Genomic DNA, 16,066 nt, shown 5'->3' with positions numbered 1-16,066 from the left:
TATAACATTCTTATCTTCCCTTCATTATTTTTTCTTTCTACTCGCGGACAATTTTTAGATGATTTTGTCAGCAAACTGTGATTGTGACAGTTTTATGATTTCTGTGATTAATTTTTTAATTGTAAATCGAAAATGATTATTCTTATCAGAACAATGCGAAACTCTCTTTGCCTAATTCTAATTAAGTCAATTTTTCCTTCATAAAAATGTTTAAGCATTTGTAAGTTTAGAGTTATAAAAGAAAAAAAAATTAAGAGTTTTTAAAAATCAAACTCTGCTTAAGTTTAATTTTAATAACTTTTTTATTTTTGAAAAATGACAAAGTTATTAGATTTTTTGAGTTTTGTATTTCTATAGTAACTTTTTTTTTAGAAATCTGAGAAATTTTAATTATCGAAAATTAAATAAGTTATTTAAGATAGAATCAATTTTTAAAAAAATTGAAAAATTATTAGATTCTTCGATTTTCGAACATCTAATAAAATTAAATCATTTGTGAGAGAGAGAGTGTGTTATTATTAGAGAATTTTAAAAAGCATATACAATTACAGATTTCTTGTTATTTTTTATCCACTATATAATATTTATACAACTGAACTTTTATTTATAATAATTAATAAATAATGTGCCGTGCATCTATGATTCTAGCTCAAACTGTTATTAAAGACTTTAATGGATCGATAAAGTTTGCTCAAAATTAAGTAAAGAATATAATTTTTTAATTTTTGTTTTCTAAAACTTATAAAATTTTCTAAAAGTAGGTACGTATATTTAATTCAAGACATATACATATGTATGTATCCGTTCATATTTTAACTGTACTTTTTATACTTTCTCGGAATGAGAAACGGATATACTTTGATGGAACAAGTAGGAAAATATCAAAGAAAATATAAAAAGTGCAATTAGAACAAATAAAGTTTAAAACCTACCTTACGTTTTTATTGACGCAAAACAGGGACTATATATTATATTTATATAATATAAAACAGAAATCATTTATAATTTATATATTATGAAACAGAAATTATTTAAAAAGTTTCAGAATTAAACATATACGCATATATATATATATATATATATATATATATATATATATATATAATACAAAACACATGTCACAATAAAATAGACACTATATATATATATACATTTAAATACATATATTTACGATTCATCGATTTTATTTTATTTTTTTTATAAACTAGAACAACACAAGCGCGCGCGCTACGCGCACGCCATTCTTCGGTTTTATGTTAAAAAAAATATTTTTTTTTAAATAATATAAAATTTGTTTAAACTCGATTAATAGTTTTTCATAGAAATCAGCTGATTAAAGCGTTAATTTATTAATTAAATTTTTAAATAATATGATAAAAAATTTAAATAGTAATATGTTGTAAATAATATGTTATAATATCTTATTCTCGATTAATATTTTTTGATAGAAATCAGCTGATAACTTTCAAAAATATTAATAAAGTTTAAAGTATTATAACATATTATTTAAAATATATTAAAAGACATCAGGACTCTTTCTTGCGCTTATTCAGTGGCAGAATCTGCGAGAAAAATCAGTTTTCATATATTTTTGTTATTAATTTACAGATAATTATTAATGCAATTAACGTGCAATAATATGAGTTCTTTTAATATCTTCGATAATTCATCTAAATTAATAGATTATATTTTGCGAAGAGATAAATAGTTAACGAGCAATTGTCTTATTGCGGTCGAAAAATCGTCTGAGTTAATAGGGGAACATATTTTGCGAAGAGGTATAGTGTAGCAATATGTGTCTTTTCAGGTCCGAAAAATCATCTGAGTTAATAGGAATACATATTATGCAAAGAGGTAGATCGAAGTAACGTCGGTAATAAAGGTTGCTAATTTATTGATAATAACGTCGATAATTTATCAACCTTCATTACCAACGTTACTTCGAACAACCTCTTTACATAACATGTATTCCTATTAACTCAGACGATTTTTCGGATCTGAAAAGACACATATTGCTACACTATACCTCTTCGCAAAATATGTTCCCCTATTAACTCGAGACGATTTTTCGACCGCAATAAGACAATTGCTCGTTAACTATTTATCTCTTCGCAAAATATAATCTATTAATTTAGATGAATTATCGAAGATATTAAAAGACTCGTATTATTGCACGTTAATTGCATTAATAATTATCTGTAAATTAATAACAAAAATATATGAAAACTGATTTTTCTCGCAGATTCTGCCACTGAATAAGCGCAAGAGTCCTGAGATTATAAATCAAATAAATAAATAAAAATCGCTAATCGACAAGCCGTTAAATGAAAAATAGAATTAGTAGAATTAATGATGTTTTATTATTATTAAATGTATATTTTTCTGTTTTCTGTACAAAATAATAATATGTTTTAATACTTTAAATTCGATTAATATTTTTGACAGTTATTAGCTGATTTCTACGTCAAAAAATATTAATCGCGGATAAAGTATATATACATATATTATAACATATTATTTTATTTACAATACATTATTATAATTAAAATAATAATATATTTTAAGTAATATAATATGTTATAATACTTTATCCGCGATTAATATTATTGACAGAAATCAACTGATAACTATCAAAAATATTAATCGAGTTTAAAGTATTATAACATATTATTTAAAACATAAAAAGTTATTTTATTTTATTTTATTTTGGACAAACTGTCAAACACACTGCTAACTCTCGCGATGACAGCTGCTCGATACTATGAATATAATGCAGTAAATGCACAACGCGAATCGAGACAGCCAATTAGTATCGCAGAAAAGCGACAACAATGTCAATAACATGCCTTTTTTTAGAAAGGGATAATTAAAGTTTACTGGAATTTTGGGAATAAAATAAGAGAGAAAGCTAGTTGTGCATATATATCTTTGCTGTTGAAATATTCATATATTTTTTAAGACAAATTCCATTTTAACGCAAATTCCATAGCCAAAACATTTTTCACAAATTCAAAAATTTTCAAATAATTTTACCCGCCATTTCAGGCTATTATTATAAAATATAAAAATTGAAAATTTATTATATATTAAAAATTGGAAATGACAACAAACGCGTATATATATGCACATTATTAAATAAAAAAAAAATATATATATATATTATATAAATATTATAATATAATAAATATATATAATTAATATATTATTAATAATAAATATAATAAAATAAAATTTATATAATATAACATAATATATATATATATATATATATATATATATATATAATATATATATTTAATATGTTAATATTATATATCAATTTTCTCGATAAAAATAAATAATGTATCGATTTATGTATATTATTTATTATTTTCATTCAGATAACAAAAATATTTTCCATTATTCAGTAATTTTTTGCAGGAACTGTACATACAGCCTTAAACAGCGCCGCGTCAAGATCGCGGGAGACCTGCCTTTGTTTCCGCCGAATATACATATCCCCGTCATCCTGTTTGCGCTCGCAGGTCGCTCGACGATGTCGTTCGCAGCCGGGAGCCGCGTGTTTCACGGAAATGTTTATTTTGCTCGGCTCATCAGCCGTTGAGATCAGGACGCCGAAAGGTCAACGCGGTATCCCTACGGAAGATCGTAATCTTCGCGACGCGAAGACTTAACCTCGTACGTCATATTAACTTGTCACACGCATCTTACTCCGATCGTCCTAGGATCCTCTTTGTTTTCCCCATTTAAAAAAAAATCGAGATAATCATCCCAACCTGTAACCGGTTTGTCCGAACGCATCGACCTTTAAGGTTACTTCGCCGCCAGGTTTCCCGCGAATTAATTCCCGATTACGAAGATTACGAGACTCCAGGAGAGGAGAAGAAGGATACCAGACATGGCCGGCAACAGCGAGCTCTGGGTTCAATGCTTCACTTGTTGCCTGACACCTCGGGCGACCAGGAACACCGGGAGACGGAACAACGGCAGGCCGCATCAGAGGCTCAGGATAGACCGGAGCATGATCGGCGTCCCCACCAATTTCCGACATACAGCGCACATCAGCAGCGGCGACATCGACATGTCCATCGCCCAGCTGGCCGATCTCCAGTCGCAGATGCAGAGAAAGAGCGGCTTCAACAACGTCGACTTCGGTGCTAAAGTACGTTTCGTCTCTTGCTCTTCGTCGAGTTGTCCTACTGAATCTTCTTTTTTCCCCTACCGTCCCTAGGAATGTTCCCAAGTGTCTTAGAAAGAGCTAGAAAGGGTGATAGATCAAGAAATACAGTAGCGTCTTGTGTCAGGTCACAGCGAGACGCACCATGTATCTTTATCTAATAAACCTGATGTTGTAGACTCTAGACTGGATCTAAATATCTAGCTAATTACAAGAGTGAGATACAATGGGTCATCTAGATGTCATTAGAGACTATATTAATACCACTTACTGTTAACATACTACTGCTACTTCAACAACGAGACGTACCATGTATAGATACATAATGTAGATATTTAATAAACTTGGTGTTGTAGACTCTAACTGGATCCAAATATCTAGCTAATTACAAGAGTGAGATTCAACGGATCATCTAGATGTCATTAGAGACTATATTAATACCACTTACTATTGCTACTTCAACAATGAGACGCACCATGTATCTATATTTAATAAACCTGGTGTTGTAGACTTTAACTGGATCCAAATATTTAGCTAATTACAAGAGTGAGATACAATGGATCGTCTAGATGTCATTAGAGACTATGTTAATACCACTTACTATTGCTACTTCAACAACGAGACGCACCATGTATCTATATTTAACAAACTTGGTATTGTAGACTCTAGACTGGATCCAAATATCTAGCTAATTACAAGAATGGATCATCTAGATGTTATTAGAAACTATATTAATACCACTCACTATTAACATACTACTGCTACTTCTTCCTACCGCAGGAAATAATGCGTTCTCTATGTTGAAGGCTTCATCGAATACGAATTAATTGTTGTTCTTTTTGTTGCAGGCCTGCTGAGAGTGACATCGATGATGCCACTGGGGAATATTTAATACGATAGACAGAGAGTGAGAGTGACATTTATGACCTGGCGAAACAACGACTGATCTTTCTCTTTTGATATCCATGTTCCTTAATCGTCAAGTGGACAGCGAGGGCATTTCTTCTGTACGCGCAAAATTATGTAATGTATAATTCATTATGAAGATTTTATTAAGATTTTATTAAGACTATATACACACAGCGGAAAAATCTTTGACTTCCACATTATGTAACTGCCAGAAAAAAATGATTCTATTATACAGATAATTATTTATTGTACGTCTTTATCTTTAGACTGAAATGTATTTAAAAGCTTCGAATATTTCATAAATTGTGCCTTTGTCAGCGACTTTGTCTGACGCTCAATGTGGAGAAAATATGTTATTACAAGGACGAATAGAATCGCATTTATTTGTAAGATTATTTGTAAGATTTATAAAATACGACATATTAATGTGTAACTATAACGTATAAGTAATTGGTATCACATAATATCACACACATGAATATAATTCTGTATTTCACGTTTCTTATACCTTATCGTTATCGAATAATGTTCGCGTTTAAGAATATAGAAGAGCATTTTGCGACATTTATACAAAAACTGCATCTCTTGCAAAGTAAAGAGACACCTTTGTCTCTGTGTTAATTAACATCGCCGATTATATTCTCATAAGCTGCGGTGAAAGTCCAGCTAAAACGCAACGATTTTATGTCATTTTATGTCAGAACGGAACACGCTCTTTAAAGCGTAATTTACTGATGCTTCTTTTAACTTTTTAATATAAGTAGCGTGCTAGAAGACTAATAATCAAGCGACTCTATATACATAATGCTGATGAAAATATTTTAAAACAAAGACATCAGTGCCTCGATGCCTATATTTCGCGTAAAGCATTTATCTCTTTATTACAACTTGATTGATACGTCAAAGTATGTATTGAAAAATACATAACAAAGAAGGAAGTCGAAAAAATGTGAATAATATAATTATATAAAAATATAATAATATTATATAAAATTATATATATAAAAATATAATATAATTTTTTAAAAAGATTTACTAAAATCTTAGTTAAAAGAATTTTTGTTTAATCTCTACATTGAATATTCTCCAACTTTGCTCGTGTCTTTTTAGAAAAGTTAATCAATACAATCAAACTTATCGCAATTAACAAATCTAAAATCTGTCTATTGCTTGTTAAGAGCAGCAATAGTGTTTTATGAGAAAGACTGGATGTTATAACAGAGCGTGTTTGTAATATTTTAATTTAAATATGCTGATTGACGGAAGAAAAATCAAATAAATTTATTAAAAAATTAATAAATATATATTAATATATATATTATATATTATTATATATTATAATATTATATATTATATATTATAATATTATATATTATAAATTATATATTATATATACAATATATATTATTAATATATATATATATTATATCAAATTAATTTACTAATATTAAGAGATAGCATGCTATAACTCGCGCGAGATGTTGCTACAACATTTCAAGATGCATCATCTTTTATTCAGTATAATAAAAAAAGCATCGTGTAAAATTCGCTTCAATGAGCATTAAGTATTGCGTCATTTGTTCCCCTGACTTTCTTCACTGTCGCCATCGCGTTTTCGATGCGATATTCGTGGTTTGATTGAAGGAGCGCTGATCTGATGATCCCAGCCCCAGCCTGACGGTGGGATCTCCTGTGTACCTGATTTGACAGCAACAGCTCGACGGGAAGCGAAATTGGTCCTTGATGATGTTACCGTTGCTCCCCATCGCCAACAGTTCTCGGTAGATGAACTTCTGTTTGCAGGTGGTCTTGTAATTCTCGGCGAATCCCTCGATGACGTTGCATTCTTGACCGTCGTTCCTGCAAAATCGAAAAAGACTCGATGTTAGAGAGTCTGGAGAATTCGCGCTATGTTCTACTTTAATAATTTCTCTTAAAATAGAATCGCAATACCTACAAGCAAATCTCGACGCGTATTCGCTGCTTCAAGCCGTCTAGATTCACGACGAACAGCCACTGTTTCTCCTTGTTTTGTGCGGTCTGCGGATACACCAAGTGCTCCTGCGAAAGATTTCGCGATTAAATGTTATTCAAAAATCCAATGAATATAATTTTAATATTTATTATAATATATATAATTTAAGAAGAGGAAGAGAAAAAAGTGGTCAAGTCTTCATAGAAAAATCTCCCCTTTTTTCACCACTTCCAATTTAGCTAAATGGCTTAAATGTTTACGACTAGTAGATTTAAGCCTTGGAAATATTTTTTTAATACTATATGCCCCTAAATTTTTTGATTATTTTTTCAATTAGATTTTTGTGAACGAAAGAGTATCACTTACTGCGTAATTGCAAAGTTTTTCGTCCGGCGGCTTTATTCTATGTTCGATATCGGGTACCTAAAAGATTACAACCGGTATTAATTTCGCAGTCTCAAATCTCGATGTTCGGAGACGCGCGAAAACAATAGCTATCTAAACAAATACAATAGGTTGACTTTAATACAGGTTCATCACAAAAAAAGATCGTATTATATCAGAGACATATTTCTCAGGTTTTTTCGCATGCTTCAAATATCAAAGATTTAAATTTATGTCTATATCTCTGTCTCTACACAAGACGCACACACACTTAATAATTAAATTATTAACCGGATCGGATAATAATTCATCGACGTTTTCCAGGAATCTGAGACTGGAGTTCCGCGTTATCGCCGCGTTCACCATTTGTGTTGGGTAATTAATGACGTTCTCGCAGAAGGTACTACGGCAGTCTGACGTCGACGTCGGCGCCGATGTCGATATCGAGGAGACTCTGTCTGGAAAGATAATCCCATCTGTGTTTGTCATCCGCGTCGACGCTGCAAAAGAACAACATATTTCAGTGATTTTGGATAGATACGAAAGTAAAAGAGACTTACGTGCGTTATTGTTTGTATCAATTTCAGAGAAGGAGAAATATTTACTACAACATATTTAAAATTCAGCCAAATCCAGAATGTCAAAGGTTGATCATATCCCTTATCAGTCACTCATCTTCCCATATTTTCTCTACTCGTTAATCTTTATACAGGATTTAGAAAAAAAGAATTCATAAACCTGTCCCAATAGCAAATTGACGTCATTAAACGTAAAAATGACGTCATTTTGACATTTAATGACATCATTCGCCGTCAAAATGTCATTTTGACGTTTAATGACGTATGCTTGCTACCTGAGGTGGTAAAAGATTTTTGCCCTTCAGATTAATTATGATTGGACGAGGATCAGCGGAAAAAGGGAGTCTCCATCATTTCAACGTCGATCATCGATGTATACCTTCCAATAATCTCCTCTCTCCAGGCGTAGAGATTCCATCGGGCAGATATTCCGATTGCCTCGAGATATCCCGCTCGGATTTGGTCACCAGATGATCATCATCAGTTCGCCGGGACCATTCTTGCGGTCGCATTAATTCCTGTCTCTCGTACGCCTCCTCGATCAGCCTCGAGATCAACATCTGCCGCGCGGAGGAACTTCCGGTGTCCTGCGAATACGCCTTCGTGGAAGCGCGAGGATGACCTTCGACTCGTCCCGTCGTCGTGTGACACATCTGAAACGGGAGAGGAAAAATATAGAGAAACAGTTGGAAACGAATGTTAATTAGATTCGCTCTCACTTATTTGCGCGTGGGCAATTTTCCTTTAAAAATTAAAAATAAGTCACTTTCCGAGAAGCCGACGAGAGAGAGAGATGAGGTGCTATCGACGATGATGATATGAGCTTTGAACAGCCATGAGTTCGCGCGAGAGAACGGAAGAGCGATAAGAGAGGGAGATATATCGTTTTATTTTTATACACATATACTGAGGCCGAGATCCTGTTGCAGGCAAACGCAATTATATAACGCAATTAAATTCCTAGTAAACATACATATAGTCATATGTCTGAGATAATTGTTTTAAATATTCTAATGCTTTATTCTGTATATAGGGCTGAGAAGTGATACAATTACAATTATAAAGACCCACATTATCTCGAGAGATTTGATCAAAAACCTAAAATTTTCCATATACATTTTATTTATTTATTTTTACTCCCTGTATATACGAGATTTGCAGCAAAACTTGTCATTCTTAATTTTTAAAATTCATGAAAAAATTATCCATATACTATAATTTTATATAGACTATATCCACATGTATGTTTTTTTTCTTTTATATTTTCTGTCCGTTTTATAAAAAAAAATAATAAGCATAATTGAAAAATAATATCTGTCTTGTTTTTTTTTTCTTTTTTAGAAAAAGTAAAGTTTGCAATTAATTGTATAATTAATTGTATAATTAATACTTTGCAAGTTAATAATTAATAATTAATAATTTGAACTTTGCAATTAATTGTATAATTAATTGTATATAATTGTATAATTGTATAATTAATTGTATAATTCTATATACATATACAGGGTGTTAAAAAATTAGACCGACAAACTTTGAAGGAAAAAATAGAAGACTTCAAAATAAACATTTTTTAATACTAATTTTCTCTATGTTTAGTTTTAATACTACATGGTATATTTGAGTGTTATATCTTTGTATATTGTTTAAGTCACTAAATCCTATTTCATATCATGTATAATATTAAAACTAAATATCGTAGAGAAAAATAGTATTGACAAAAAATGTTTATTTTGAAGCTTTCTATTTTCCTTCAAAATTTGTCGGTCTAATTTTTTAAACATTCTGTATACTATTTACTGTTCTTTCTAAAAGAAACAATACTAATATTATTTTTTCACTTATTCGTCAATTATTCTTATTATTTGTATTATATAAACATAAATTAAAAATAATATATAAATAAATATATACATATATATTATACTTATTATATATATAAATATATACATATGTATAATATATAAATGTGTGTGTATGAGTACATATTTTTAAATAATTTTTCGGGTGTCTTGTAATTTTATTACAAATTTTACTTTAAAAAAAAATAAATAAATAAATAAATAAATAAAACTGGTATATAAAAATAATACAAGAAAAAGAGAATATATATGCGTATATGGATATATTTTACATATTTTTTAGCCGGAAAACCGGAAAACTCATCGGTAAAAAAGGCGCGCAATGTAAAATTTTACGATGTATGTCACGATGCGGGATATCCCTGCAAATTGAATTTAGATTCGCGCCAGCGAAGCGAGTCGCAAAATTACGCGATTTCCAACTATGTATTCTTCGCCTGTGTCATCGTTTTACTAGTCGCTTTTTTTCTCTTTTTTCTTCAGCAACTTCCGAAGCGTGACACTATTTGAATCTGCATCGCGCGAGAAAAAATGTAAAATAATTTGAGAAGAAAAGAGGATGTGCGTATATGAAAAAATAAATGTATGAAACGAAGAGGAGAAAGAAAAAAGAATTTTGAGATGAAAGATGAAAACAATAAAGTTCTTGGAAGAAGAAAAATTTCCAAAATATTATAACGCTTTGAAACACATGGTTATTTCCAGCACATCTCTCGGGAAAAAAATCTATATATATAAACACAAATATAAATATATATAATTATAATATATATATATATATATATATATATATATATATATATTTAAATGTATATTTTTTCTCTTGTATATACAGGAAAAAAAATAAATTAAAAAATAATTAGAAGATTAATTTTTGCATTGTGTATTTTATTTAATTATATATTCTCTTTATTATTTTTCTTGACAGATTGTACAAGAGGAAGGAAATATATATTTTAAACATATTTTAAATATTATTTATACTTGATTATATATGGATTTTTGTCCTGTTATCTTCAATAAACACTTTCACTGCCTGAAGCATATCTTATATATCGTCGTTCTTCGGTTTCTCTTACAAACAAAAGATTCGATATGTGTTCTACGAAGACATTAAGAGAGAATAACCAAAATAATAAATGAAGATATGACTGTGAAATACTAATCTATATAGGAGCAACGCGATCTTATCGTATACACGTTCCTTTTCAAAGACTTCACACAACATCCACTCTGTTATGTCTTTTAATCAAATGCAGAATTTATCTACACGCTATATAAACTGTGTGTCGATGAGGTACTCGATAATTCATACCAAAAAAATATATATAAAAAAAATCAGGAAATGTGACACACATATAAAGAAACAAATAGATCCCGAGGACGCCTTTATTACAAGTATAAATATGGAACAGTTTGAACGCGGAAAACATTTGAACGGAGAAGGCAACGAATTTAATTTATGACTGAATTCTTCTCACCAGGACGATGAGCACCAGGTACATCTTCTTCCACCTCGCGCAAGGAACACTCGATGTCATTTCGGCGCGATCTCTTGCTTCAGATATAGACACACAGATGAAAGACGATTCGCTCGGGACGAGCGTCCGCGTTCCACTGATCAGTCTCCGTTAGCGCGATTCCAACAATTTGAAGTCTGTCGCGGATAGATGGACAAGACAGCGAGCGAGGGGGAGAGGGAGGGAGGGAGGGAGAGGCTGATCGAGGGGTGGGGGCAGTTGCGAGGGGGAGGGAGGGTCCGCCGCTGACCATGACTGACGCGGGCGTATATGGGCCTAAATACTTCATTCCCTCTTTCTCCCTCCCCTCCCTCGTCATTTAGCGTCTAGGGGGATCCCCTGCGCGCGTGGGAGGGGGAAACATGTGCTATAAAGCCGCACGTTGTACAAGATTTTCTCTTCTTTTTCTCACCCTGAAGAGTTTGACATCATTTATTTCATGTTAAAAATGTGAAAGAGAGAATGCAGAGATGAAAGTTAAACTGGTCGACTGGCGAGTTGGGGAACTTATATAAGCGCGTTACACTTATTTTGTGTTTGTAAACATGTCTGACATGAGGGATCGCGCGTTATCGGCGTTGTGCAAGTATATCAACTCGTTAATAAACGTGGGTCTGACACCTGAGCATCTGAAACTGGCGAAATATAATACTCCGGATGAGAATGCTGTAAGTGTAGTGGAGCATCAGATATTTTCGAGTTATTTAATCTAACCTATATAGAACTCCCTGCCTAACCTAACCTAACCTGTTTGACAATTATTTGTGTCACGCGACACATGTTTTGTGACAGGCCGAGACGCTGCGAAACACGCTACACGTTCTGAGCTATCACGCGGCGAGAGAAAAGCGAGGCGACATAGATTTCCGGAATTACGGTGCGTTTCAATCGATTTGCATTTTAACCTCGCACTGATATTATATGATCGATACATATATAAATAGAATCCCGCCATCCGTTCTCATTTGAAACTTTCTGCAATTAATTATATAGCAAAATTCTGCAATTAATTATAGCAATAATATGGGATTATACAATAGAAATCTAGCGAATTGAAGAATGAGATACTTTTTATTTCAACATTTCGTATATAAAATTTTTATTTTGAACAAATAAAGCAAAAGTAACTTTTATTAATTTAGGTAAAAAATATTTTTTAATAATAAAAATGAAGATGAAAAATTACAAAGATAATGAATTTGAGGAACAATAATATTAATTTTCATTAATATATAATTAGTTTAAATATTAATTTTAGATAATACAAAATTATTAACATTTTTAATTTATTTATAAAATTTTATTTACATTCTCAAATTAGAAAATAAATTTAAAATTAATTTTTATTATAATTATTTTTTAATCTTATATATTCATATATATTCTTTTCCTTGGCAAATTATTATATTTAAGTAATATAATAATGAATTTTTAATTATTAAAAATTTTATTAAATTTAAATAATTTTACAATATTTTTTTATAATATTAAATATATATATATAATAAAAAGTTTTTTCTTCTCAAATTAATGTTTTATAATATTCTTGTCCTTTAATTTTTTATAATATTCTTTTTCTAAAACGCGATAGCCAAGATTCAGCGATATTTACATCGTATTCAATAATTACCTTGCACTTATCATCAATCGTATTTCTAGACACGCTAACGGCAGTGAAGCTACATCTCGCGTTCCTGGAGTATCCAGCAATAAAGTTCTACAGCCTGTCGCAGAGCAGCAAGAATCATCACAATAGGGACTTATTGATAGCCTTAGCCTGGCTGCTGGGAACGCAAGACGTCCTGAACATCATCCTGCGAGCAAGGTTGACCGATGGCGTCCTGGGGGTCGAATGCTCGCACGTGGATCCGCCGGAAGTCAGTGTTGAAACTACATGACAAGCAAATCTATCTACCAATGTATCATCTTTACCTTCTATTTCGATCCAGGAGTCTTCTATTCAACTCCTATCGTCAATCGTACGACCTGATGATCAGCCGACCACCGTCCAACTTGCCGGTCTCCTGCACCTCAACGCCAGGGTGAATCTGAATCTGCGGGAGGTCGACGAATTGACGCGCGAACGGGCCAACTTGGTGTCCAAGGTACACGCGGCGAGTGTCGACGTCAGTGGTCTGCCGCATCTAAGTGTATCCGAATCGGCGTTGACGAAACGCCTCGCGATGACGAACGACGATGATAGGAACTCTGATGATGCGGAGGATCGACGACGAGAGTACCGTGACGCCGGGATTTTGCTAGACGCGCGCACCAGGTGGTTGCGGAAGCGTCACGCTTTCTTCGACTGGATGGTGAGTCGTGTATTTGCTCGAGTCAGAGCTCCTTTCGACCTCTTGTTGATGGTCCATGAGCAGAAGAACTCTCTTTTCACAACAACGACGTGTGTTGCAGGTTACGGCGGTTCAGGAGCATCGAAAATCCACGGAGACGAATCCTAAGGAGATCGATTCGCGGGAACTCGTCGCCTTCAGCTCGCTGTTGCGTTGTGTGATCAGAGAGAAGCTCCGGGTTCTTGCATCCGCGGCTGCGGTGGGCAGCGAATCTCGAAACGCGACCTTGGATTGCCCTTCTCGTGGGCTTAGAAGTCAATGTAACGATGTTGAGGCGCGGAACTGGTTGGAGGATTTGAACGAGCGCCAGAAGCGCGAGGAAGAAGATCTCCAACGGAACAGGAAGAGATTGGCCGATGAGTTGGAAGAAATGCTGAAGCTGATACCATCCATCGTTCGCGTCTGATCGATCTGTACTATGATCAATTTCCTCTTATATTAAGCGTACATATTGAAAAGATTTACTTGACTACTACATAGTTGAAAGGAGATTTATTATTTATGATTGCGTAGTATAAAAATTTTATAAATTACATATATTATCACGTTGAAATTGAAAAAGATGGTTGTTTGTTAAATAATCCGCGAATAAATCGTTTACATGTTCAATACAAGTTGATACGTGGATCGTTAAATCGACAAATATTTTCGTAACGTCTTAATTACGAAGAACAATCGATCAATCAAGATTTTCTAAACTACTGATTGACCAATACGATTAATTCAGGCTAGTCATATATCATCATTAGCATCGATACGTGGATAAATGAATGTAATTTATAATGAGATATGTAAGCGACAAATGTGTGTAGAATGACGAAACGCGAAAATATCTCTGTCGTTTTTAACGAAAAAAATCTTAATTTTTAATTATCATAACATTTAATTATTAAAGTATCGTATATTCAATTATTAAATAATTAATACGTGACGAATAAATAATAATACACAAAAAAATGAACAATTTTCGTTTCGATCGAATTTTTGGCCGAATATCTCGTGAAAAACAACAAAGATATATGTAAGATGTACGCATTTTATGTTGTGGCGATCGCGTATCGTTGATAAAGAGAGCAAAAGAAGACAATAATGGAAAATGGACAGACCCTGCCCAGGTAGCAAAAGTCATTTTGACGTTTGATGACATCAGTTTGCTATTTGGGTGGTCTCCTACGTCACGACGACGGTTGTCTGGTCGACGACGCCGAACGACGAGATGAAGACGTTGAGTATCGTGACAAGGAAGATCCCAATGACCGTCCAGTTGTTGGCCTTGTTGGCCTTGCACATCTGCTCGTGCTCCTTGACGTTGTAAACGCTGTTCCAGATGAGACCGATGCCCACGGCGATCTGCAGGAAGAGGCTCAGGCTGATCATGGTGAGGGACGGAAAGAAGTAAGGATGCCGGCCGTCAGTTTGGAGAACGTAGCGCATCTGGTTCGCGTTGGCGGACAACAGGGCCAGGTCCATCATACCCTGGGCGAGAGTCTTCTTGTGCTGGTAGACGTTTACGTCGGGTGTGAGGAGTTCCGGGCCACTTCTAAAGTTGACGTCCGGCTTGTCATTCTCTTCTAGCTCGAGCTCCGTCTTGGAACTCGTGAGTCTTCGCGAGTTGTTGGCGAAGTCGTCAGCTTCGGCGACGAAACCGGCGCGCGAAAACACCGATGGACCTGCTTCGGTGGACCTGTTGCTGGAGGTCAGCGGATGCAACACCTCGTCGTGGATTTCGTTCAGATACGATATCTGGTCGCTCTTCGTTTTGCCGTCCATGTCTACTGAAGAGATGCCTGTGGAAAAATATATCTTCTTTCAGGTTTTACTTATATCATTTTGTACGAATATTATATTATATTATATATATATATATATATATATATATATATATAAAATGTATTATTTTTTATTATATTATATGTATTTATATAAAACTTGTGTATATATATATTATATAATATATATATTATTATCATATATTTTAGAGAATAACATCCTTATTTTCTAAAATGTTAAATTCGAGAATATACATGTATTTTTCCTCGTTATCGCGGTCAGAAAACCGCAAACACATATCTGAAGTCGATTACAAGTATCACAACATTTTATGTGTCGCGCTATTTACACTGGTTTTACACTGACATTAATCGGGACACTTTTGTTGCTGTACAAAACTGTTCACTTTCGCATATTTTATATAAATTCAAAATATATGATAATATATATATATATATATATATATATATATATATATATAATTAAATAATGTATAAATTTTATATAAATATATAACATAATAAGAAATAATATAAAAATATA

General features: G+C 32.8%; 4 protein-coding genes across 4 annotated transcripts; 2 read left to right on the top strand and 2 right to left on the bottom strand.

Annotated features, from left to right (window-relative positions):
- Window positions 1-3,451: 3,451 nt before the first annotated feature.
- On the top strand, window positions 3,452-5,570 carry Spec2 (CDC42 small effector protein Spec2). The gene is made up of 3 exons (XM_083054178.1): window positions 3,452-3,678; window positions 3,829-4,162; window positions 5,026-5,570. The coding sequence occupies exons 2-3, from the start codon at window positions 3,899-3,901 to the stop codon at window positions 5,032-5,034; spliced, it is 273 nt and encodes a 90-aa protein (XP_082910304.1). The 5' UTR covers window positions 3,452-3,678; window positions 3,829-3,898; the 3' UTR covers window positions 5,035-5,570.
- LOC145945281 (uncharacterized) lies at window positions 5,562-11,533 on the bottom strand. Its single transcript, XM_083054177.1, has 6 exons — window positions 11,364-11,533; window positions 8,403-8,676; window positions 7,737-7,945; window positions 7,428-7,484; window positions 7,044-7,147; window positions 5,562-6,946 (listed from the first exon to the last, which is right to left on the bottom strand). The coding sequence occupies exons 1-6, from the start codon at window positions 11,421-11,423 to the stop codon at window positions 6,682-6,684; spliced, it is 969 nt and encodes a 322-aa protein (XP_082910303.1). The 5' UTR covers window positions 11,424-11,533; the 3' UTR covers window positions 5,562-6,681.
- Window positions 11,534-11,727: 194 nt separating this feature from the next.
- LOC145945014 (uncharacterized) lies at window positions 11,728-14,159 on the top strand. The gene is made up of 5 exons (XM_083053776.1): window positions 11,728-12,070; window positions 12,195-12,279; window positions 13,062-13,279; window positions 13,352-13,714; window positions 13,815-14,159. The coding sequence occupies exons 1-5, from the start codon at window positions 11,948-11,950 to the stop codon at window positions 14,157-14,159; spliced, it is 1,134 nt and encodes a 377-aa protein (XP_082909902.1). The 5' UTR covers window positions 11,728-11,947.
- Window positions 14,160-14,923: 764 nt separating this feature from the next.
- LOC145945017 (ninjurin-A) lies at window positions 14,924-15,523 on the bottom strand. The gene has a single exon (XM_083053781.1). The coding sequence runs from the start codon at window positions 15,521-15,523 to the stop codon at window positions 14,924-14,926; it is 600 nt and encodes a 199-aa protein (XP_082909907.1).
- Between the last annotated feature and the right edge of the window lie 543 nt (window positions 15,524-16,066).

This window comes from Prenolepis imparis, unplaced genomic scaffold, assembly GCF_030444845.1.
Source record: "Prenolepis imparis isolate NDT839.2.m4 unplaced genomic scaffold, iyPreImpa1.0 SCAF_14, whole genome shotgun sequence".
NCBI classification, from domain to species: domain Eukaryota; kingdom Metazoa; phylum Arthropoda; class Insecta; order Hymenoptera; family Formicidae; genus Prenolepis; species Prenolepis imparis.
The sequence above is the reverse complement of the archived record's forward strand: the minus strand, read 5'-3'. Positions and strand labels throughout refer to the sequence as shown.

Excerpts from the sequence above, each read along its gene's own strand:
- Spec2 (XM_083054178.1), top strand. The coding sequence starts at position 3,899 with ATGGCCGGCAACAGCGAGCTCTGGGTTCAATGCTTCACTTGTTGCCTG.
- LOC145945281 (XM_083054177.1), bottom strand. The coding sequence starts at position 11,423 with ATGACATCGAGTGTTCCTTGCGCGAGGTGGAAGAAGATGTACCTGGTG. Across the intron at positions 8,677-11,363 it reads ACCTGGTGCTCATCGTCCTG|ATGTGTCACACGACGACGGG; the intron begins GTGAGAAGAATT and ends CTCCCGTTTCAG. Across the intron at positions 7,485-7,736 it reads ATGAATTATTATCCGATCCG|GTACCCGATATCGAACATAG; the intron begins GTTAATAATTTA and ends GTAATCTTTTAG.
- LOC145945014 (XM_083053776.1), top strand. The coding sequence starts at position 11,948 with ATGTCTGACATGAGGGATCGCGCGTTATCGGCGTTGTGCAAGTATATC. Across the intron at positions 12,071-12,194 it reads ATACTCCGGATGAGAATGCT|GCCGAGACGCTGCGAAACAC; the intron begins GTAAGTGTAGTG and ends GTTTTGTGACAG. Across the intron at positions 13,280-13,351 it reads CGCACGTGGATCCGCCGGAA|GAGTCTTCTATTCAACTCCT; the intron begins GTCAGTGTTGAA and ends ATTTCGATCCAG.
- LOC145945017 (XM_083053781.1), bottom strand. The coding sequence starts at position 15,523 with ATGGACGGCAAAACGAAGAGCGACCAGATATCGTATCTGAACGAAATC.